Source organism: Tinamus guttatus, unplaced genomic scaffold, assembly GCF_059628265.1.
Source record: "Tinamus guttatus ecotype Peru unplaced genomic scaffold, ASM5962826v1 Tinamus_guttatus_pri_ptg000211l, whole genome shotgun sequence".
Taxonomy (NCBI): Eukaryota; Metazoa; Chordata; class Aves; order Tinamiformes; family Tinamidae; genus Tinamus; species Tinamus guttatus.
In genome coordinates this window covers 5373837-5397659 of record NW_028288745.1, presented here as the reverse complement: position 1 = coordinate 5397659, position 23823 = coordinate 5373837, and the positions used below count along the sequence as shown (strand labels likewise).

Below are 23823 nucleotides of genomic sequence, written 5' to 3'. Positions count from 1 at the left end.
TTTTTTTTTGTTTTGTTTTTGGTGTGAAAGAACCTCCCAACCTCCAAAAACATTAGAAAGTTGACTTTTTTTTCAGCTCATTACCGAGCCTGCCAATGACATCATTGGTTTGCAAGATGAGAAAAAGTGTTTAAACGAGATTAAAAAAAAAAATTAAACAAGACGCAGTTTTAATGACCACTTACACAAGAGATTTATGGACATGCATAAAGCTGCTTTCCATGGGAGAGGGGCTAAGCTTTTAACAGTTACCTTCCTTTGGATTTTTTTTTCCCTCTTGCAATATAATACCCACAAATATTTGTGAGTTGTGACTGTGCTCCAAAGGGTTAGTCCTCATTCAGAAAGGGGGGGAGGAGGGAGAAAAGACGAAAACGGTGGTGCCAATTTGTCTGCCCAGACTCTGATTATGGGAGAGTTTTTTTTTTTTTTTTTCCGGTAAAGAGGTTGGTGGGACGCTTTCTTTCTCTGGGATTGGGGATATCCGATATCCAACCCAAGAGCAGCCCAGAAGAGTGAACTTTCATCTCCAGCAGTGAGAAATTAAAAAAAAAAAAAAAAAGTTTGCAGCTAAACATCTTAGCTAAATTTGCAGATCTGGAAGTTTCTGCCAGGGCAGTTGGGGCTGTTTGACCCAGCTCTCCATAATGTGCCTGGAGAACGAGGTTGTTCAGAGAAGCAGAGGTGCTTTCAATGCATCTATTTATTTATTTGTGTGCCCTGGGCCCTGCCCTCCTCTCCGTCTCGTCCCGCTATCCAGTGACCCTTGGTGCTGATTAAAGTTCCCGGATGACCTCTGAGTGCTTTGGTTACCCTGCCTGGTAATAAAACCCCGGCTAAACGGCTGGCTTATCCAAACCGGCGGCTCCAGAGGCAGCTCAGCGCCGAGCCCTTAGCTGAGCGTGCAGCATCCCCGCTGCATGGGAGAGCTGCGCCGGGGGCTGCCTGTCCTCCCTTGGACACTGCTCACCATCCTCATCCTTACCCACGCGACTGAGGAAAGGGGCAGCGAGATGACCCCCTCGTGGGTGCCCTGGGGCCACCTTTCTAATTACAGCTATACCCAGCAAAAACCCAAGCGCGTGGCCTTGTCCGCGCAGCCGCGTGGGGCTGCAGCGCCGTGCGTAACGCATGCGTTCGAGTGCCCTTCTGGCTCCGCTCCTAAATCTTGTGCAGCGTTGGTGTTGCAATTCCTAACTAGCCATTCGCTAAGCTGAGCATTCATCACCCCCACAGACCCGTAACGAGCTACCTCATCCTGCCTGGAGATGCGATAGCACTTCCAGGAATGATTGTGTGCAATGTGAACTCAGCCCTCAGTTCAAAATATTATGCAGAGGAATAATAAATCTCAGCTCTAAATTGCTGCCCCATTTAAGCTTTGATTAGACTCTGATGGTCTGTTCACCCCGGAGCTGCTGGTATTAATCTGTATGCTAACCCTAATTATAAACTGCTCGTGGCATTTCCAGATGATATCAAGATGTTTGGGATTAAAAGAAACCCTGATGTTGAGTTTACAGCTTAAAATGACTGGAGACTACCTGATCCCCACAGATCTAATAACACACTTCTATGCAGGGAAGAGAAGAAGGAAAAAGGGGGAGATCTGGCCCAAGGGGGTAGCAGGAGTCTGTGGCAGGGAGGGCTGGCTGGAAATGTGTGCGTGCATGACCAAACGCTTGCACACGTGTGAAAGGTGATACACCTCTATGGTACATAGAGAGAAGGTATATACCTATATGCACACATGTGGTCCTGCAGGTGCTCTCTGCCTGCAGCTCCACGTAGCTCTAATCCAGCCCTGGGTGAAATGAGTGCCAAGAGGCTTGAGACATTTTGATGATTGCAAGAAGGAAGGAAAACTTCTGAGGGATGGGATGTGATGAGATGGGATGCAGCCTGAGAAGTTGTCCACGATGTAGAGATGCTCTGATTTGATGCCTCCACAGCCTGTTCCTGGGGAACTGTGGCTGGTGCTTTGAGGAAGAAAGGGATGAAGGCTTCTCAGAGAGGCTCTCAGGGAGCTGCTGTCCAATGCAGCTGCCGCTACAGCCCTAGAAGAGGAGTGAGCATCATTGGTGTCCTCCTGCCCTCTGAATCTGGGGCTGCTTTGACTCACCCATGTCAACTGCAGGCGCCCAGCCCATGTCCTCAGGAGAGCAGCACCGCAAAGTGCCAGCATGTCTCGAAACAGCATGGAGAGTCTTGCGTGGTTAAGGCCAAGGAGCGCAGAGAGGTTCTATATTGGGGTGTCCTGGGGAGGCAGGCTTGTGCGACGCTGTTTTTGAATGACTAGGTTGAACCAAATTAGACAGGTTGAAAAAGGACTCTATAAGATTAAATGCTGAAAAGTTTCATGAAAATGAGGTAGGACAAAGAGCTCTAAGCTCTTCTGTTATGCACTGCTATTGTGAAGTGCTTCACCTGAGCTCAATGATAGCTGAGGGCTGAAAATCCTCACCTGTGAGACACAAATTCTTCTCCCTGGTTTCTTATTCAGGTAGAAGAGAAGTTATTTAGGGCAGCTGAAAACCTGAAGCAAGTGGAGAGCATGAAGAGGTGCCCGGGTGCACAGGGCCCGCGATGCAGCGGTCAGTGCTGGAGAGCTGAGCAGGAGCGGTGGGGTCCGGGTTAAGGCCTCAGTGCTTGGGTCCTCCTCTCGGCTCACCCACCGTGAACGTTCCCCACCTTGCTGGGCTGTGAGGAGCAGGCGGCTGTTCTCCAGGCAGCCTGGGAAGGTGGAGGAGACAGAAGCCTCTGGGATGGGTGATGAATATTCACTCCTGCTCTGCCTTCTTTGATAGTGACTGGCAGAAAGGCCAGGTGGCCATAAGATTGTGATGTCCTGAAGTGATCAGGGAACTTGATATTATTTTTTCTCCTAAAATTTTGAATCAGGCTGAAAGAAATGGCTAAAGAATGGTTATTTTATGTTCATCCTGTAAAGAGTTTCTAACTGCAGCGTGAAGTGTCAAGTTAGAGGATCTTTGGGCACCTTAACTCAGCTGGAAGTTCAGAGCCTATCCTTCACTCCTTTACTTTTCTCATCTTTCTGCATCTTTCTCTCCTCTGTTATTGGTCTTTTGCTCTTGATCGCTTAGGTCTGCTTTGGTTCCTTGCAGGATGAGGTTGCTGGAGAGCCAGTTCCTGCCTCTCTGGCCTTGTCCAGGTTACAGGTTATGCCAATTCTTGGGCATACACAGAGAATCTCCCAAATCCTCCACCTTCTGCTTGCAATCCCTAGGCAAAGCTGGGGGAAGCTGTCTCAAGCTGTATGTGACTATTTCCTGCATGTGACAAGGTCTCTTTCCCTCCTCCTACCAGTTGCCTCTTCCCTTGGCTGGTGCCCAGTGCCAGAGAACACCCTGTTTAAAGAAAAAAAAAAAAGAAATGTTCTGCTGCTCACTTCTCTTGGTGCCTCTATTCCTGGCCCAGCCGCTGCCTCTGTGTCTCCCTCGGGCTTCCCCCAGGTGAGAGATGCTCTCTGTGGAGCCGAGTTTCGTGGATGCTGCACTAACCTTGGCCTGAACCGGTTCCAAATAGGGCAGTGTCCCCAGCATGGGCTGAGTTTGCAAGCCCTGAGACTAGGGAGGAGGATAATCTAAAGGATGCCCTTAGATCTGGGAACAGCTGGAGATTTTGGGGGAGATAGAGAAGGAAGTTGGGAAGTGCAGGTAGCAAAGAGCTCTGCTATGAATGACATTGGGCCGGAGGAAGAGACGCACGTTTCTTTTGCATGCAGTGGTCACAAATCCCCAGGCAAATACTTCACAGATTTGGAAAGATGCTTGTGGGGCCTATCCAGGCTGGAGGGAGAAGAGGAGGATTTGACCCTAGGGGGGGATGGAAGAGGCTGCTCTTTCCCTTTCCGGTGTCCTCGCTTGCAGTCCCCCAGCCTTTGGGTGAAGGCTGCCTGCTGCTGGTGGCTTGAGAAGGGTTCATTGCCCATCCTCTGAGACCTGGACCTTCCCCCAAATTTGGGGTGCAGGGAGGAATGCCCTGAAAGGGGACTCTCTAGCACCCAGCCGCAAAAAGCCAGGTCAGTTGTGACATCCACTGAAGACCAGTTGGGAAGAGAGGGAGAAAGGGAAAAATAGGCTTATCCAGAAGGAAGGCAGCCAAATCGCAGGGAAAGGAGGAGAGGAGAAAAAAAAAATGGGGGGGGGGGTTGGTGGGCATTTCATGTGATGAGCAGCTCCTGGGAGCATGGGCAGATACCTGTCCTTCTGAGCGAGCAAATGTGCAAGTGCACACACACTGTTGCACTCATAGGTGTGCACAGCGTTTTGTGTGCGCGAACACCCCCGCGCTGCCGTACGTGCGCAGCTTCCCCCGGAGCCCACCTTGCTGCTCCCCCTGGACCTCGGCCGGCTCTGCCCAGCCCAGGGCAGCCCTGCGGCCCTGCCAGGCTCCTTTGGCTCCTTGAGCCTGCAAAGGGTAAACCAGGATTGGGGGACGGGGGAGAGGTGGGGGGCTGAAAGCAAACTAATGATGAAAATGTCTCCTCCATGCCTGTGCCTTAATTAAATGCATGGAGAGGCTCGGAGAAGCACATCTGTTTTCAATCTGGAGCCCTTTGATGGCATCAAATGTTCTTTCCCCGGCTCAGGGGGGATGGAAATTCTGGGCTGGCTGTGGCAGCTCCGAGGCCAGACTCCAGCCAGGGGGACGCATGGGCCTTTCCCAGCCTGCTGGGACCCGGCGCTGCTGCCAGCCCCGCTGTGATGGGTGCCCTGCTGCAGCCAGCAAGGCCGCTGGGTGCCTCTCGTGGCTGTCGGGACTGGCCTAGCCCAAGTGCTGGGTCCTGGGACCTCTTTGCTTGCCAAGCTGGGGAGCTCTGTGTATCCTCTGCCGCCTCGTCCAGTCTCTCTCTTCTTGTTTCTCTCCTGAGGTTTCTTTTCTGTCTCTTCTGCTGTCTTGCTCTTGCTCCTGTGAGTTTTGTCTGTCTGTCCTGCCCTAGTTCTCTGTTGCACTTTTTTTTTTTCTTTTTCTTTTTTCATTCCTTCCCACCCCCGCTCCTTTTCTCTCTTCTGCTTCTCTTTGTTACCTTTTTTTTTTTTCAGTATTTCTCATTTTCACTATTTCCCTCTTTCTGCTCCTCCGGGGGGGTGTCGCATGAAGCCAGGTTTCCCCCTGCCAGGGATAGGGATGGGGATGGGGGCCCTGCGCATCCCCGGGGAGCTCATGAGCACGGCAGAACCGGGACCCCGGTTTGGGGCGGGAGGACCCAGGAGGGCCCGGGGGGCGCCGCGGCGGTGCCACGTCCCGGCGGGGCCCCGCGGGCCGCCCTCCCCCGGGTGCCCGGCGCGGAGCCGCCCCCGCCGTTTGAAGTGCGGAGGGGAGGGCAGCGCAGGGGCGGAGGGAAGGAAGGAGGGAGGAAGGGGAGGCGGAGGGACGGGGCGCACCCGCCCCGGCGGCCCCACAGCCACCGTGCGCCTCCCGGCCGGCGGCAGCTCCCCGTGCGCCGCCGTCCCGGCGCCCCGAGCCGGCCGCGCCGCCTCTGCCCCGCGGCATGTTTTAAACCCGGCGCTGCCCGCTCTCCTTTGGGCTTTCCCCGCCGCCGCTGCCGTCGGGTCCCGGCCCGCCCCCCCTCGAAGGGCCGGCGGCTGAGGGGGAGCGGGGGCGGGAGGGGGGGGCGGGCGAGGGCAGAAAAGCCCCGCTCGGCACCATGGCGTCCAGCTATGCCCACGCCATGGAGAGGCAGGCCCTGCTGCCCGCCCGCCTCGACGGCCCCGCCGGCCTGGACAATTTACAAGGCAAGAAGAACTTCTCCGTGAGTCACCTGCTGGACCTGGAGGAGGCGGGCGACATGGTGGCCGCGCAGGCGGACGAGGGCGGCGGCGAGCCCGGCCGGAGCTTGTTGGAGTCGCCCGGACTGACCAGCGGCAGCGACACCCCGCAGCAGGACAGTAAGTGCGGGGACAACCGCGCGGGTCTCGCGCCCCCGGCCCGGCCCCGCGGCTCGGAACGGCGAAAACGCCCGGTTGCCCGTGGGCAGCTCGTCGGGGACGGTGGGGACGAGCTGCCTTTCGCCCTGCCCCGCACCCCCAAGGTGGCGGCTCCTGCACGGGGATGCCCCGCCGGGGGAGCCGCGATCGGCGGACAGGATCGGGCCCGCCGCCGGAGCCCTCTTTCGCCCGAGCCGCCGTCGGGGCCGTTTGTGGGTGCCGGGGAGTCGCTCAGGGGACTTAGCTGCTGCTGGGGACTCCCGTGCCCCTGTCGCCCGTCCTGGGAGCCGCCGGGCCGGCGGGCGACGCTCCGCGGAGGTGCCCGGAGCGCCGCGGGCGGCCCGAGGTGCGCGCGGGACCGCGGAGCGGCCCGGGTCTCCCTGCCCTCTGCAGCCCCGGGGCCCGGCAGGGCGCAGACCTGCGGTCGGGCAGCGAGTCCTAAAGGGCCCTGTATTCGCAGCAAAAATATTGGTAAAAAATAAGTCAGCCCGAGACGATTAGCGAAGGCAGCGCAGGCTTGCGCGGGATTTTGCAAGCGCCTCTTGCTCTTCTCCAAGCGCAGCGCGGTAGCGTGGGACGAGCCGCCGAGGAAGAGATGTACCGGCTTCTCCCCTCCTCTCTGGTGCCAATTCCTCTCAGCCCTCCGTCGCCTTTCGGTAAAAAAATATTACCTGGGCCCCTAAGGATGGGGTGCGATTTTCGTTGTGGGGAAGGGTTGGTTACAGCCGCCCCCGCCGCTCTCCCGTCCCCGCGGCTGCCCCGGGGTGAGCGCAGGCCCCGGCTCTAAGCAGGGACTTACTCGGGAGGGTTCCCGGCGAGCCGCCCCCAGGGCGAAAAGAAAAACCGGCAAAGCAGATGAAAACTGCAATTTTCGTTTGCTTTTTATTTTTATTTTTTTACGCCTCTCGCCGGCAGCCGCGACTGCGACAACTTCGCGGAGTCGCCGCAAATGCCCCCCGTGCGCAGAGCGGGGAGCCCGGCGGGAGGGATGTTTCCCCGGTCGGGTCAGGGGTTCGTCACCGTGCCCACGGGGCAGCTCCGACCCGCCGCGGCCCCGGGAAGGGGGGCTCGGTGCCTCTTTCTCCACGGACTCCGCGTGGAGTCCAAACCGCGGCAGGTTTGGGATGCCCAGGGAAGCGCAGCCGAGTTCCACTCTTTGGAAATAGCTTAAAAAAAAATCCTTCTCAGCACCCAGAAGTGTGCGGCTTGCTTCCTAAAAGCAGGGTATGTCGGGGGGGAATGGCTGCAATCGCTGCTCACCCGTATTTTGGCTCCTTGCACCACATCCCTGTGGCAGAAGAGTCCTCAAGGTGCTACCCAACAGGACAACACTGGCATTTATTATTATTATTATTATTATTATTATTATTATTATTATTTATTCCTTCTTCCCTAGTTTCATTTATCGTGTGTATATACACACCTGTATGTATATATTACTAGGAACCTATTTTACTCCTGATGCTTCCTCTTGTCAAAAGTGCTAGGCAAATGTGTCCTGGTCCCCCTGGAAATGAGGGGCTGCATTTACTTCCCCACTGCCCCCCTTACAGAGCGTGAAATGGACGAAAATCCTAAATTTCCCAGCCGGTACCGCTGAGCAGGGGCCACACTGCTGCTTAAAATGAATCAGATGTCTGCCCGCTGCTGTAAAAGTTTTAATGCCGCTGCGGTGAATTAGAAAGTTTTAAAAGTATTCTTAAAGTAAGCAGGAATTAAATACCAGGAATAAATTTTCCCTGGTTTATTGGCAGAGCTGTCATCTGGGCTTTGTGGCTCTTTCAGCGATGTGTTTTGCAGATGCCGTTTGTCTTCGTGCCTCAGTTTCCCTGCCTGTTGAATGTATTTGGGAAGGTGTTTCATGATCCTTGTAGGAAAAGGCTGGGCTGGAGCTAAGCGGTGCTATGGAGGTAGGAGCCTTTTGATTTTTTTCAGTGAGAAACGGGAGCTGGTTCAATGGAAAAAGCTAACACAGGGCTTGGTTATTCTCCGCGTTACTGAGAGAGGGAAGGCAGGAGCCATTTGGAGGAATCGCAGAATGTCCCAAGAGCGCTGGAAATGTTCCTCCAGCCTGGAGGCGAGTCAAGCTCGCCTGTCACTGCCTTCTGCCCCGCGCTGAAGCAAAAAGCTGGTGCATTGGGAGCGATGTGCATAATGCAAAATTGCAGGAAAAGCCTGACACAGAAATGACAAAACGTTTTATGGGGGCATTTCACATTGCAAAAACTGGGCTGCCATTAATTCGTTTGAAAGAAGTTCAAGGGGGAATGTTTCTTCTATTAAAAAGAAAAGAATAAGAAAAAAAAATAGCCCTGGGAGTAGCTCCGATTGTAATATTTTCCTGAGCGAACTGTCAGTGTGTTAAGGGACTGATTTTTCAGTGGTGCTGAGAACCTGTCACTCTCACTGAATTCAATTCAAACTGTAGCTCTGGAAACCATATCCGAAAAGCGGGTACCATTTACAGCTGCCTTCACAGCCTCTGCCGCTTAGCCAGAAGGACTCTGCAAAAGCACCTGATAGCACGCGGCAAACGTCTGCCTCGCCAGCGGGGTTTTCTCCATCCGACCCCTGTTAAAGCAGGGTGAAAACGCAGGTCCCTGCTCCGACCTTCGCTCGCACCGAAGGCAGTCCTGCGCCGTTGCTCCCGTGCCCTCTGCGGGCAGCAGAAACCTTGCACTGTTGTGACACTTGCCCGAGCTTGTGGTGCCGAGCGGAATTAATTCTACAAATCCAGACATAGGAAACTATTAGTGTTTTTTGTTTGTTTGTTTTTTAAGTTGACGTTTTTGACCCATGCTTTTTTTTTTTTTTTTTTTTTTGGTTGGTTCAGAGTTACTCTGATGGCTCATAAAATGCCCCAGAGAAAGTACAAGCAGACAAGGGAAAAATTACTGCGTTTAGACTTATGAGGAATGAATAAATCCCCTCAGATTTAACGTGTGCGAGTCCTGCACGCAGGAGTTTATCCTCCTTCAGTGCCACAGAAGGGGCAGCAGCTTGCAGGCAGGTTGTGTCTGGCCGTGGGGGCTGCTTCGTAGTTGGAGCTGTGGCCTGAGCACTCTGGATTTCCCTGTGGCTTTTTCTGCTGCAGCGGACACGTTGTGTCCTTGCGGCACTGCTGCTTAATCCCAAGGAAGTGGGTCTTCGGGATAGCTGGGAAAGGGAAAACTGCTCTGGTCAGGCTGGTTCAGACAGAGCATCCGCTCAGGCTTCAACCAGCTTGGTGCAGTATTTGGCAAGGGAGCCCCTTGCCGCAGGACCCTGTGGAGAAATAGAAGCAGTTTCCAAAGGGACAGGGCTACTTCATAGAGAACTGTGGCCCGAAGACTGGAACCTGCAGCTTGGGAAGCCACGAGTCTCGCTGGAGCCCGCGAGGATGCACTGGGGCAGAGTGCTCCGTTCCTGCCCTGGTTTATACACACTCAGAAAAGCGTGTACAAACATTGGAAAGACCCGGCTTATTGAAAAGAATTGAGGAAGCCCGCGGGGCCGCTCGGAGACGGCGAGAGCAGTTCAGGAGCTGCCGCATCGCAGACCTTGAGAGGTTCTGCTGGTGCTTGGGACTGCCCAAGCTTGAAGCAGCAAGTGGCTCTCCAGGAGGCAAAGGAGTAGCTCTCCTGGCTGTGCTCAGCAGCCGCGGGCACTTGAGACTCAGTATGGCAGGGAATAGTGGGATTTGGGATGCACCTTAATGAAATGTGGCTGCATCCCATGTTAAATTCCTTCCTCATCCATGTAGCTGATGCGCAAGTGGGGAGTCCACAGGAAGGACCTTGTACCCGCTGGTTATGCACCCCACCGACAGCCCTGAGCATCCTCACAAGGATGCCGCGATATATTTTGGGGTGATATATTTTTAGGGCACTAGTTTGAGCTGCCTGCTTGATAAACACAACTGCTTTCTTCTTGCATGAGTAATCTTTATTTGTTCCCGTACTGCAGCATATTCCTACTTGCAGCAACGCTCTTTCATTTGTGAGAACAAATGTTGAGCAAAAGGAATCAGATAACTAAAAAGGGAAAGAAGCTGAACGTTTTTTGTTGTTGTTGTTTGTTTTTGTTTTTGTTTACACTGCTTATGTATAACTTTAATTTCCCTCTTAAGCTCATAGTTACAGAATTATTCTATCACATATCTTATACTGTTGGTTTCGTTTCTTTTTCTTTTTCTTTTTTTTTTTTTTTCCTCCTTCCATCCGTGAGTCCTATACTTTGGAGTGAGAAACATTTGTGTTATTCACATAATTTTCTGAGTCTTTTGGACATGGACAGAAGGTGGGAATGTGACTCAGGCTCAAACCTGCAGTCTCAAGACAGCAAAAAGGAGATAAAAAGAAAAGGCAAAAAAGGGCAACTTTTATTTTCTTTTTTTAATAATAGAAAGTCATGTGAGTTTGAAGAAGGGAGCTGACTCAATTTCTGAGCGTTGGCCAGGCTGCTCTCCTTTTGCTGGGTGAAACTAGGTGTCGATATGTTTGCTAGATTCACTTTCTGTTGATCAACATCGCTTTTGCTTCCTGCTTCTCATGGTCTCGTAGTTTGCTGATGGTGTTTGTGTTTTCAGCCTACCCGCACAAAGCTTCCAACTTGTTAATTTGAAAAAGATTTTGCTGAAGGATTAAATTTTTTATTTTTTGTCCCCCTCTCCCTTAACAGAATGAAAACATTTGCATGAAAATTTAGATTTTGAAATTTCTCATAAAGCTGAAAAATTTGGTCTAAACTGCTAGAAGACTTTTGATGACCATTAGCTCTCTGACAGCTGCACCAAGTTTCCACTCCTAGGCAGCTGATTTTCCATCTTTCTGTTGAGGTATAAAGCAGTGATCGCATGGGAAAATATTATCTCAGGGCCCGTTTGTGCAATCCTTACAGGAGTCATTGCATGCAATTCAATGGACCGCTTATGTATGTGCAAATTGATGAGTATTAGCATTGAAAGACATGACCAGCAGCCTCGAGCCATGCAAATACTTTGTTTTTTCAAGGCAGGGGAATATTTCTATTACAGGCGCAAATCGGGTTTGCTGCCTCCATAATGTTCCATATGTTGGGGGCATAATGTTTTTGCCGTTCATCAGAGGTACAACGTGCATCCACATATGTGCTGTCTGGAAAGCAAGAACAAGAGCAGGGGTGGAATATAACCAGGAGGAACAAAAAGGTCAAGGTGAACTTTAAATCTGAACATATTAACAGAACAGGCGCAGAACTGGAATTGGAATTCCTTTGAGGACGTTTTTTTTCCCCTCTTTCCCGACAGCACCTTTGCATTTGCTCCCGTAGTTTTTAGCCTCGCCAAAACATCTCTATGGGATTAGAGGTGTTTATTCCAGGTTGCAAGTTGTTTATGATATATTTAATAATTTTTGAAACTCATATTAAGGAGCACCAAAGGAGCTGCGCTCCTGCTGAGCCCCTGTTACATGATGAAGTATATGGTGAGTCTAGACCAAGGGCCATGAGCTTCCAGACACGGCCTCCGCTGCCGGGTAGGACGAATCCCTGCGTGCTGCCTCCCCACCTTCCCTACCTCTGTGGAAGGAGGCTCGGGTCCCAGGGTGGGGTACAGGGCCACAAAGCGAGGACTGCCCCTCGTCGTGCTTGTCTGGTGGAGGACAGGGCACAGGAGAAGCCTGTTGCTAGTGGCCACCCATGGGAAGAACTTCGTAAACCCTTGGCTGGGTCGAGCCTGCTCTGTTGGGATGTGAAATCTGTTTGTGATGTGAAATCCCAGCGGGTTTTATGGCAGGACTGTGGGGTGTGGAGAAAGATGCTACCAGTGTCCCCATTGAGTGGAAGGTGCAGTATCAATTCAACCTCTTACTAGGCAGTGGACAATCTCCGGTGCTCTCTTGTCATTTAGAACTATGTTTGTTAGCCTGGCTCGTGTTGGTCATTTGTGCATCAGTTTGTAAACGCAAGTTTTGCAGCTAATCTGCTGTTTCTCTGCTGGGCCCAGCCATCCTCTGCCACAACGTTCTGGAAGGCGCTGGGAGAGGAGGTGGCAGAGTAGCCCCCCATGTCGCTGGTAGTGTCATTTCAAGAAGTAACTTCTCTAGGAAGAGGGCGTACACAGGATTCTAGCTACGGAGAGAGCCAAGCAGCACTGCTGAAGTTTAGGACTGAAGGTCAGTGCCAGCAATGGAAAGCCTGGTGTGTGCGCAGGTGGGAAGGCCAATGCTGGTGAGAGAGGCCTGACGAGCACCCATTTCAGCCTAGATGGCTTTCTGGGCTCCTCTTTCACCTCTACCGGCTGAGAAAGAAGGTTACAGCAGTGATTAAAGTCCTGTTTCAGACAGTCTGGATTTGTTGTGCCCATATTAAGTGAACATTTACCTTGGAATGGCAGCCTGGGACCGCCTGGTGCCGTATGTTCCTGGAAGCCAGTGCAGCAAGGCTAGAAGAGAGGTGAGGGGAGCCAGCTGTGCTGTTAACAAGTCACTACATCCTACTGCAACATCCAATTCCCGTTTTCCCCATTTCTGGCTTGAGAAATTTTCCTACAGGAGAAACTCCAGCCAGTCAGTGAGGCTGTTGGGCAGGGCAAAAATACAAAGAGCTGCTCAGTATCTGGCGAGGACCCTTCTCACGTCTTGATGAGCTGCTCAGGCAGTAAAACGGCCTTTGCACCAAGAGCTGGAATTCCCTAGGAGCTTGGAGATGTTGCCTCCTGCCCTGAGCTGTCCAGGGAGCATGAACTTCTTGACCAAAAGTACTACCAAAGGACCACCAAGCTTCTCCTTGGCCCTGTGCATCTGGAAATGGACCAAATTGCCAGCAAAAATCTGCTGAAAATGCAGAATTGGAGAGAAAACTGGCCTGCAGATCATGAGAGGAAGAGCTGGGGGAGATGAAACTTGCTCTGGTTCCTGGGAAGTGTTGGAGGAGGGTGGGTGACTGGAGAAGGAAGTAGCCAAGTTGCTTCTAATCCTGTTGTGTAGCGAATGTGGACACTGAGGTTGTCTAGATGGAATACCTGTGGGCACTAGTCCACTCTTCTCTCTTTGCATTTGGGGCTGCTGAATCAATGGCTGCGGAGCTGGACTGAGCTGTAGTTGGCCAACCAAGTCATGAAGACCTGCTCAATGCTCCCAGGAGTTGTCTGCGTGTTCTTTTTGGAAGCGTGGCTAATATGATCCATATTTGGAAAATCGTGGTTGTTGCGCTCAAAGAGACATTCTCAGCATCTGCTTGATGGAGTTGGGGCTATGTAGGGATGGACTGGATTTAAGCAGGAAAGTTACTTAAGCTATAATAGGAAAAAGACAGTGTTAACACTGGATGAAAGGTATAGAATGGGCGTTAATAAATCCAGTGCCAAGTTTCTGCTTGGGACAAGTAATTTCCATGCTGAGTATGTTGGGGAAAGTTGGGGAAAACTTTTTCTCTGCCCTGAGGGTCTTTGCCCTGATCTGGCCCTGGGAGGGCTGTCTCCAGACATGAGCTGTGTCCAGCACAGAGGCTCTCTGGAGTTGTCTGGGCAAATCTGTTGCTGACTTTGCAGTGAACGAGAAAAGGCCTTAGCCACAAAAGACCTGGGATCTTTTTTTTCTTTGGCTACATGACTGTCTTGCTGTAATTACTTGGCCAAGTCACGTGACTTCTCCATGCCTCAGTTTCCCTACCTATATTATTTGGGTTATGCTTCTGACTTAATAAGAGACTTTGGACTCTACCGACTATGTGGGGTATAAGAGCTTGGCACTAATGACATTTTGGGAAGATTCTCTACCCTCTTTGATTCCCGTAGCTAATTATTTCTGTTATTTCATCTGCCTCCATCTCTGGAATCGCCCACCTTCAGCGTTAATTAACTGATTAGCATGAAGGAGATCCCCTTCCATTAAGAAACAGCAGGAGGGAATGGAGCAATTTACAGCAAGTCGGTTCCTGTAGGGTACTTGCCTTCTGCTTGGCTATATATCTGCTTGTCCCATGCCCTGTAGGAGAGCTACGTTTGTTCTGCCCTGTGGATGGTTCCCCTGCAATTTTCAGTGGCATCTTGTTGAATGTAGGCTTGGGTCTCCTGAACGTCTTGAGATATTTGGCCCAAAGAAGGCAAAAAGGATCTGGTTCTGATTAGCTCAAGTGTCCTGGGGGTATCGAGTAGCAGGCATTAATGCCCAAGAGCAGCTTGATATGATTGCATTTTTTTTTTTCTCTTTTCTTGGCTATATCTTAGTCCTTCAGGTTTGGCCCGAAAGATTTCTGCTTGCAGTTTGTGACTGCTGACGTGTCTCGTGGAAACCAGGAAAATTGCACAGGAATAAGCGCTTGCTATGCATTGCTCATTTGAGATTTGTTTTTCATTGTTTCTCACTAAAAATAATATTTAAAAAATCAGTTAATCAGTGAAAAGAAACAATCACCTGTGATTTAGGAGAGGGATCTCTCATTGTAAGTAATAAATTAGTGTTGTGAGACCGGGCAGACCGAATGGGTGATGAATATCCTGCAGACTGAAAGTTGTTTATCAAGTCTGTTTGAAGACTTATGACTAACAAGCTCATTTACAGAATTTGGAGCCTGTTCATGAGCTGTCCTCCAGCTGGGAGGATGTGGGAATCATCGGAAAATGTATTCACAAGTTACTCGATCATTTAAAAAAAAAAAAATCAAACAAAGGCTGTTTTTTTGGGAAGAGAACCGTTATTTTCTTTCCCTCCTTCCCAATATTGTGAACGAAGAGCCCCATGTCGCTTGCTCATGACATATTTTGGTGGCAGCCCTTCCTCTCGATGGTGCATCCTAGTGTGTGTGACCGGCCATCGGCCAAGCACCCCCGTCCTCTCTGGGACAGGCTCCGGGAGGTCCGTCTGCAGGCGCCTCACGGGACAGATCCATCTCATGGATCGTGCAGTCCAAGCCCCACTGAGGGAGAGGGTTGTGGGAACTGCTGCTGTCAACCTGTGGAAAGGGGGATGAATTTGGCACCTGGAGCCTACTCCAGAGCCCAGTGGCTCAGTGCCCTTTTGCAAATCTGCTCGCCTGGCCTTGAACCAACTCCTGCTCCGTACAAAATGCTGCATCTTTCTGAGTGGAGGCAGATGTGCTTCCCCACCTCGCATCTCCCATAGCTCTGCTTGGGAAGTGTCCTTGTGCTGTGTTCGGACGTGGAGGGGGAGTTCAGGTGGGCTCCATCTGCGCACGCTGCCTGTCAGGAAAGATGGAGCCCAAGTGGAAGGGAGGCCAGAGGAGAACAGCAGCAATAAGGAGAGCTTTGAAAGAAAAGGGAAAAGGTGATGGGAGAGCAGTGTTCAAATGCACAGAAGGCTGCTAAAAAAGGGGAAAGTAGAAACTGATCTCTGGGGCCTCTGTATTTCTGTTGCAGCAAGGAAGATTTTGGTGAGACTGTAGGGAAATGCCCACAGTTGTAGGGAGGATGAGGAAGGACAGAAGAGATGGTGGGAGGATGCCTCGGAGACACCCCAGCACGGATCAGATGGAGGCATCTACAGGAACAACAGCATAGAGCTAGTCCTGCCTTGGCCCAGGTATTGATGGGGCCCCTTGGGCGTCTTTCCCCCCAGCCCCAGCAGCGATGCTGGGTTCACCTCAGCCTCTTTGGAGGTCGCCTGAAGAAAGTTTTGCTCTCTGCTTCCTGCAGAGGATCCTTCCAGGCACTTGTGATAGTGAATTTGAATCTCACTTTCCATGACTCTCTAGGAAGACTTTTTTGTTTTGTTTTTCCTCTTTAATCCATCAGAAAAGGTAGAACAAGAGCCAGCGGCTGGAGGCAAGAGCCGAGGGTTCATTCAGTAGAGGTAGAAAACACGCATTTTTTAACCATGAGATGCGATGCAATCGCTAGAAATGACTCCAAAGGAAAGTTTGGGCTTCTCGAGCCGTGAGCGTCTGGAAGCTCTTTTGGAAGAGCTGCTCCTGTCAAGGAGCTATCGATCCCGCCGGGGAGTTAAGAGGGTGAAACGCTCCGGCTCGCTGTGCGTGCGAGCTTGCAAAGTGAAGAGCTGGGTTCTGGCTGCGGGGCGCGTGGATGGGTGGCAGCTTCCCTGTGCCACTGGATGTCAGGGACAATTCCTGCCAGGAAAGTGGATCTGTAGAAAGCAGATCCACTTGGTGCAAAACTATTTACAGGTTTTAACCCAAACAACAAGAAACAACAACAAAAAAGCAAAGCAATGTTCTCATCTCTGCTTCTCAGGGCATCTCAGGCCCTTATGTGGACTAGTTGCCATGCTCATCTGTGGGATGCTTCCCTTTCCAAAATCCCACTGCTAGGAATCTCGGAAAACCTCTCTGGAACTAGGAAGGGCGAACATCAGGCATGGAAACAGCCTGACTTGTTCTGGTATTTTGGAATGCCTTCCAAGTTTGTTGAGGCTGTGAAGGAAGGGGACTGTTGGTGTGAGGTGCGGTGACTGCTGGACTGCTTAGATGGTCCTTGGGTTCCCTAATTGCGCCGCTGCTGTCAGCTCCGGGTGAAATGAGGAAAGCAGGGAGAGCTGCAAATCTAATCAGGGGTGGGGAGAGGGAGAAGCGCCTGGTGGCATCATCTTTGCTCTTGAAGCTCAGTGCTTGCGGCCAAGTGCTCGCAGGCACCACAGGCCAAGGATGATGGGAGGCTCCTGGAAGGGCCTCTAAAAAGTTTTTTTTTTATATAAAAAAAAAAAAAACTGCCCAGAAAAGTTTTAGTGGCTGTGGTGGAGTGGAGATGTTGCCTCCAGGTGCCAGAAAGAGCCAGGTGCCTCTGGGGAGGAACATGCTCCCCCACACACACTGCTCTTGGGCTTGTTTTAGCTGAGCTGGGCAGGTGCTCAGCTGCCTTTAAAGCCCCCAGTAGGTGTGATGAGAGGTGGGCACCTGGCTACCTCTGCTAAGCATTTCAAGACTTATTAAATTTAATACTGACGGTGCTTTTGAGCATAGTACTTCTAAAACAGCAGGCGCAGGGGGGTGTCATGGTTCACTAGCAGCAAAAACTGTTCAAAAAGGGGTTTTCCTGCAAGCATCGTGGCAGCTGCCAACAAGAGGGCACCTTCATGCCCCAAAGCGTAGCCAGAAATGTGAAAAGCTGATTTGTGTTCTGCATCGGATCCGACACCGCAGTGGGGGCTCGAGCATGCCTTGCTTGGAATCAAGTTAAAAATCTTCTTTCGCTTTCCGGTGGGAAAATAGGGCCAGGAGAGGGGGCTTGGCGAGGGGTGAGGCTCCAGAAATATTTGGGGAAATCCAGAGGGCAGAACCGCCGGGACTTTTCTGTTATTCGGGTGCCATCTACTGGTTTCAGGCTACAAAAATATCTAGTGGCAGCTGGAAAGCCCCACGCAGCGCCAGGTGTGCACAGGGCCATTCCCAGCCTTTCCTGTGGGCTAATAGATCCAAATTAAAATCCAGATGTTCCTGGGAAGCTCCGTGGCTGCTGGCACGGAGGATGAGTGGCCAGAGCACCCCAGGAGTGTCCCATAAATGCGCTGCAAAGCGAGAACGATGTCTAAGCTGGGAGCGATGCCAGGGTCCCCTGTGGATCTATCAGGCCTTTGCTCTGCAGCAGGAGGTGACGTGTGCTTTGTTGCCTGATTTTGACAGGGTTGTTTTGGTCTCAGCATCATGGTGACTCCTGGAATTATGGTGAGCCTTAAATTCTGTTCTTTAAACCCCGTATCCTGAGCTCATGTGAGTGCTAGGAGGAGAAAAAGTACATTTCTGTCTGCCTGCAAAAGTCAAAAGGATGAGACTCAGGCTAAGACTTCAAGGCTGAGAAAAGCAGAGGGCGCAAGGAGAGGAAGCCCTGTCCGTCTGGAGCCTATTGCAGTAACGGGTCTCTGCTCACGGTAAGGGTGCCATTCTGGGACGACTCACGGTTCAGGAACATTTAGGATGGCTGCACTGGGGCTGTGACTGCTCAGAGGTACATCTGGACCCCCAGGAGAGATGGTCCTGCTCTCCCCACCACCTAAGGAAGAGGCACATATTTAATTTGAAGTCAAGTGACAACTCCTGGGCTTGCAGTTAAGACTGCAAGGAAAGTCTGTGGCAGTGAAGGTTAATGCAAAGCCTGCAAATACCATGCAAAAATCCAAGTTTTGTAGGCATCTAGATTTTTCAAGCGCTGGAGCCATGCATGCTAATGCAGAGGGAGGCAAACTCCCTGCACCAGACTGCATCTATGCGTGAAAAGACTCGTTTCCCTTCTTTGCACTTTGCTGTTACTGTCAAAATCTTGTGCACAGCTGCATATACCCTGTGGTGGCAACGTAAACGAGAGGAGTTTGACCCGTGAGACCCCGTCCTTGCAGCTCCAGCCCGTCCCAGGGGAAGGAAACAGCCAAGTTCTTACAGCGCAAGCAAAGTGTTTAACAGCACGTTCCCCAGTGCAGCAAATGGGTGCTGGGTCTGCAGTGAGATGTCTTTGCTCGGGTTCACTTCTCTGGTGGGGCTGAGCTTGCTTGCGGGGCTTTCCCCATCCCTACAGGGTGACATGGTAGGACAGGGTCCTCATGGTCATCCCCTCTTGATGCAGTTGAAGGTGATGGAGGCTGGGTCTCTGCTGCATGGGGATACGGGGCCGTAGCAGGGTGCAGTGTGTGAAAACCCGGACTCTGCCCTTTGCTCTGCCAGGGTGGCTGGGCCGTGCTTTGGGCTCAGTTTGCACCCGCTGAGCATCCGGCCCTGTAGAGCTTCATTCCCTGTTAGCCAGACTGAGCTGGGGGTATCCAGCCCCAGAGAGAGCCGCGCGGATGCTGCCGCGGCGCTCCAAGCTCCTCCGCAGCCCGGCTGGAGCCAGCGGCGAGCCGGGCCGCGAATCCCTGCCAGGCCCTTACAGGAATCGTCTGCGCCGTGTCCCCAGGCCCGGCAGCGCTCTCCCGCGAAGGGGCAGGAAAGCGGCGGCTCCCGAAAGCCCCCGCCGAGCTGGCAGCCCGCCCCGCGCAGGGCGCGCGTCCCTTGTCGCTGCACCCAAGGCGAATTCCGTCCTCCCTGCAGCCGGCGATAAATAGAGCTTTTGAAGGTTGTAATTTCTCGCGTAAGCGATGCCAGTCACAAATACTTTGTGCTGAGGAATAACCCCCCGGTGCCAAGCAAAACACAGTGGAAGTCTGCGGCGTGTTTTTCGGCGTATTGTTAGCTCCAGCCCTCCTGACAGAGCACATTCTGTGCCGAAGATAAATGCTGGCGCCGCTCCGGCCAACGTGGGTCCAAAAGGGCTTTTTCTTGGATGTCCTCTTCCCCATGGAAAATGCTTTTCTGTTTTTCCAGCATGATGCTCTGTGATGCCCACAAATAGACCAGCTAGTGCTTTCAAGAGTAACTATATAATATTTAGTGTGTACCTTCATACAGCCTCCTTGTCGTTAGTTTATTCCCCAAGTCGCAAAACTCAGCAGCATAACTGGCACGACCGCAGTGTAAACGCATCCTGCTTCGGATTTGTTCCAAGGCGACTTGCTTTTTGTTAGAGCCCTGCTAAGTGTGGGGCTATGAGATGGTGCAGGAACAAATAGATTGGCACAACCCTTCCTCCAAGAGCGGGTCTGGCCAGGACAGGCAAAGCAAGGAAAGAAATGGATCCAGAGTCACTTAGGAAGTTGGAGCCAGAGACCTCCTGGCTCCGCTATCCCTGGCTTTGTGTTCATGCTGCTTTCGTCGCTGTCTCCCAAAGTTTTTCTGACTGACAGAGCTTCCCAGAGAGCTGGGTACATAGTGGAGGCTCCAGGGAGACTCTGGTGGAGTCCTCATGAGCTCATCCCGTCAACAACCCAGCTTTCCCCTAGGGAAAGATCCGATGTGCTCATGCCGCTCAACCCTACACCAGATGTTCTTCCACCTCCTCTGAAGGACCTCTCATGTTGGAGGAATCTTCTGCATTCCTACCATCAAATGTCCTCTGTCAACTTGCATGTGGCAGAAGGTCCCTTGCTGATCCCAGGAGGCCTCGGTCAGGAGCAAAAGCCTTCATTCTGCCATTCCGCAGGAATCATTTGAAGTTGGGATGGTTTGAAGCCTGCGCTTAAATTCTGTGTTAAATGGGGCCCTGAGGCTGGGCGTGATCTTTCTATTAATCTAGAAATACTGTTTTTGCAGTGAAAAACATGACCTGGATGCTAGTGGTTTTGTTCAATTGTTTTTTGTTATTTGGATAACATTTTTCCAAGATTCCGCTGCAATTGATATTCACATTTCAGTGGATTTGGGCTTAGAAATACTTCTTACTAGACTTATTTCATTCACTTTAATTATTAGTAAAAATAGACAGAATGAAATAATGAGGAAATGTTGATTTTTGCCAGAGGATTGATCAAAAAATTGTAAGATGTTTTCTTGGGAGAGCAAACAATCTTAAATTTTCTCATTACAAGTAATTGGCATTTCTGGATGTGACTGACACAAGAAGGATTGAAAAAAATGCCCATCCTAGCAGGCTAGGGAAGAGGAATTTGCTTTAACAGGCAATACACAAGAAGGATGCAGCACTGCAAACCCAGCACGCTGCTTTGCCAATGTGTCTAGACAGCCCATCTCCAAGGGGGAGAGAGGCTTATTTCTTGGAGCCGCTCCATCTTTGGCTGCTCTGATGAGAGAAGACCGCTTCATGGTCTCCTGTATCGACAGAGACTTTGCATCCCAGCTTAGGATTTGTGCTGAGCTTGCCCAGCCGTCACCGTGTGCCGCTAAATCATTCACCACTTCAACGCGCTGCTGTGCTAGGTGAGGATGTGGCTAGCCCCAGGCTATGTGAAGGCACTGGACGTGAATCACTTTTTGAACCTTCAAGAAGGCTTAAGTTCTGGGAAATAGTGCTAGAAAGGCGACATTCATCTGCTTGCCCTGCCCCAGCCTGGAAGCGGTGCTTTATGGCCGAGATATCCTGTGTCTCCTTTCAGGCCCCCTAAATCATCTGGTCTTCCAGGTAGAGCATCTGACATTTCAGCCTGATTAAGGACAGTAATAGGCAAATATCAAACAATATATTCATCACCTGGAGGCAACTATTATTACTCAGTGTTAGGGAGTGTCAATTCCAACATATCGCTCGTTGGTCCCAATTCACAGGAGCTCTGATGATAATTATTCTGCCTCCTCTTCTGGGAATTGTTCTTTGCAAACTACAGCGTGCTTTGTGGAAACACAGAGGTTTCCATTTTTCATCCTTTTGATTTAAAATCTCCAGATGATTGTTCGCCTTTGGCAGGGAACCATTCAAAATACATTCCAAAATATTAATCATTCCAGAAGGCTAAGAAACATAAGATGTAGCAATTTATTAGCTAATGTGAAATGCATTCGCCGTGCAGAAGGGGCTAAGGATGGAGGTGGGTCTGAGTCCAGTTTCTCTTTGCATCACTAGAAGGCCGGAGAGTTGCGCTTGAGCCTGCAGAGCTGCCCACTCGTTGGGTCTGCGCACACAAACCCTCGAGTTGTCTTATTTGTTGCCTGGTTTGGCACGAAAGACTCCCGGCAGAAGGCAGCAGCCACCTTCTCCCTCCTCCACGTCCCTCCATCTTTGGGTGCTGACCTGAGAAGTGCAGGCTCTTGCCCTGGACCAGGGAAGGAGAAGGAGAGTTATATTTCGAAACGGCTCAGAGCACTTTAATCCCTTCGGCTCTTGTAGCTGTGCAGGATATAAAGGCCCTTTATCCCACATCCCTGGAATGTGTTCCCTGTCTGGATGCTTGGAAAAGACAGGTGGCCTGGATGCTCACAGCCAGGCTCAAGTTCTGTTATTTCTGGATCTCGCATGCCATCGTTTTTCCAGTGCTGATCAAGAGGGACCCATAAAGTGCATTAGTGGTTAAGATCTGGATTTCCAAGTGAAGTTCTGCAAGCACCTCCAGTGTGATTTGTGTGTTACTTGGTAGGGGCGGTGGCAGTCATGGTTCGGTTTGGTCAAAATACATTTGTTCTTGGATGCTAATGAAAGGGAAAGACGGCTTTTGGTGATCCGTTTTCAATGTTCTCACTTTGGTTTGTGTCTTCCCGTCTCACCCAGCAAGCAATTAATACCCTACTCTTCCAGACGAGTCAATCTAGAGCTCAGCAGTGACTGTCACAAGAGCTGTTGTGGGAGGTAAGCTGGAGTCTGCTGGGCTTTGGCTCTTTGAGGCCTCCCTATTCCACCGATAAACAGATGAAATATCTATTGAGAGTCATGTTTCTCTTGCCAGTGGTGCCAGCTGGCACGTGCATCACATCGGCCACGGTTTGTATGTTCGCACAGGTCCTGCATACAAAAAAACCCACACGTCCAAGTGAATTTCCAGACTTGGGATTGTGGGCTCTTCAGTAACAGTGCTTCTCAGCAGCACGGTGGGGCTCTGCAGGGACCTCTGCAAGCAGAAGCATCCGTGAGTCAGGTCCGCTTGAGTCAATCTTTCCCAGCACGGGCGGGAGGTTTCTGGGTAATGTCCGCCGGCTCTTGCGGCTGCTGCAGTGTTTGGAAACGAGCCGTTTGAAAAGCCCAAAGTGCCAAGTGGTTCCTTTGCAACATATACATGGACTCAAAAATAAAAAATTCCCTCCCAAAGCAGCTCTTTCCTGCTTTGGCAAGACCATTTCTTTTACACATTGCTGTTTTGTACAAAAACGTCTCTAATCTTCTCTGTTATTACTCAGTGAGGTTTGGGTGGATTTTTTCTCTTTTAATTACCAGAGGAACTTTTTGAAGGGAATGTTGCACTGAGTTTAGGTGCCTTTTCAGTGGTTGGAAGTGGGGACTGTGATGTCCCGGCTTCATGCCAGGTAGCCAACGTGTCCTTCTAGGCCAGTGTTGGCAGGAGGACTCAGCAGTGCAGGATGCGTGGCCTTCAGGAGAATGGAGTGTGAAATGTTTCCATCTGCTTTGGCATCAGGTTCCTCTTTGAGGGCTGAGAAGAGGGGAGATGTACTTCCTCTCTGAGCTGGAGCCACTAGTGTACTTAACCCATGGCCTAAGCACCCCAAAATACCTTTTTATCTCTTTCCCAAAGACTTCCTCCCACAGAGGGAATCCAAATCCTTCCTGTGCTTTGCCCCTGCTATTAGTGTCTCCATACATTCTGTATTTTGTCGATAATGTGTTTTTACATCAGCTTGGTATCAAGGGCATATTGTCTGCTGAAACCTGGTGCATCAGTGCCAAATGTTTTTAATTTAATTTGTGCCCAGTTATGTGTCTGCATGTCACCTTTACATGGAAACAGAAAGGGGACACTAGGTAAATCCAATGAGGAAGAATGTGGGAATAATCCTGGCTTCCTTTTGAATAATATATAAGTGTAGGTAAGCATATATACCTATCATAACCTAATTGCTGTTATGATTCATTGTCACTTTCTTTGAGGAGGCAGTAGTATCCAGATGGAGAAGGGATATTGGCTTAGCTGGTGCATCAGGCTGCTCCTGTACGGGAAGTCCTTGATGCCTAGTCAAGCAAGGAGCATTTTTGACCACCTCAAGAAGTGAGAATACTCTTCTGCAAGTCTAGATGTACGGCATGTGCACGTAGGGTTAAAAGGAGCACTGATACACATTTTTGGCTTCTCAAGTTTTTGAGGAAAGGCCAAGAAAGGGTGGCTGAGATGAGAGAAGAACGAAATTAGCTGGAAAGAACTAGAGCAGGGAAGGGCCAAGAGCATAGAGAGGCAACTTCAGAAACAGGGAAATGCTGATTGAACAGGGCGGAGGTTAGCAAGTTTGATCTCAGATCCATGAGTGCTGTTCCTAAGATGAAACATCAGGAAACATGGCATGGGAAGGGCAACTGATGGGAAGAAGATGTGGGTGTGAGGAATCACGCTGTGGATCTGGCAGAGGTGTGACGTTACAGATGTTCAGCTGTGCCTAACACCCATATCGCAGCTCCAGCTGAAGCACAAGGAAGGGGCTCTGAAGCATGAGGTTCTCTAGCTCCCTGGTGGAAGGTCTGGGCTTT

The 23823-nt window shown here is 51.0% G+C and overlaps 1 protein-coding gene and 1 long non-coding RNA gene across 2 annotated transcripts in view; both read left to right on the top strand.

Moving 5' to 3' along the window:
* LOC148594724 (uncharacterized) overlaps window positions 1-23823 on the top strand; it is a 49542-nt gene that overhangs the window by 12453 nt on the left and 13266 nt on the right. The window lies entirely within an intron of this gene.
* Window positions 5644-23823, top strand: part of PRRX1 (paired related homeobox 1) — a 31446-nt gene continuing 13266 nt past the window's right edge. Inside the window, exon 1 of the mRNA XM_088524503.1 lies at window positions 5644-5912. Coding sequence (XP_088380629.1) covers window positions 5672-5912 — 241 coding nt within the window. The 5' untranslated portion in view covers window positions 5644-5671. The remainder of the gene's footprint in view (window positions 5913-23823) is intronic.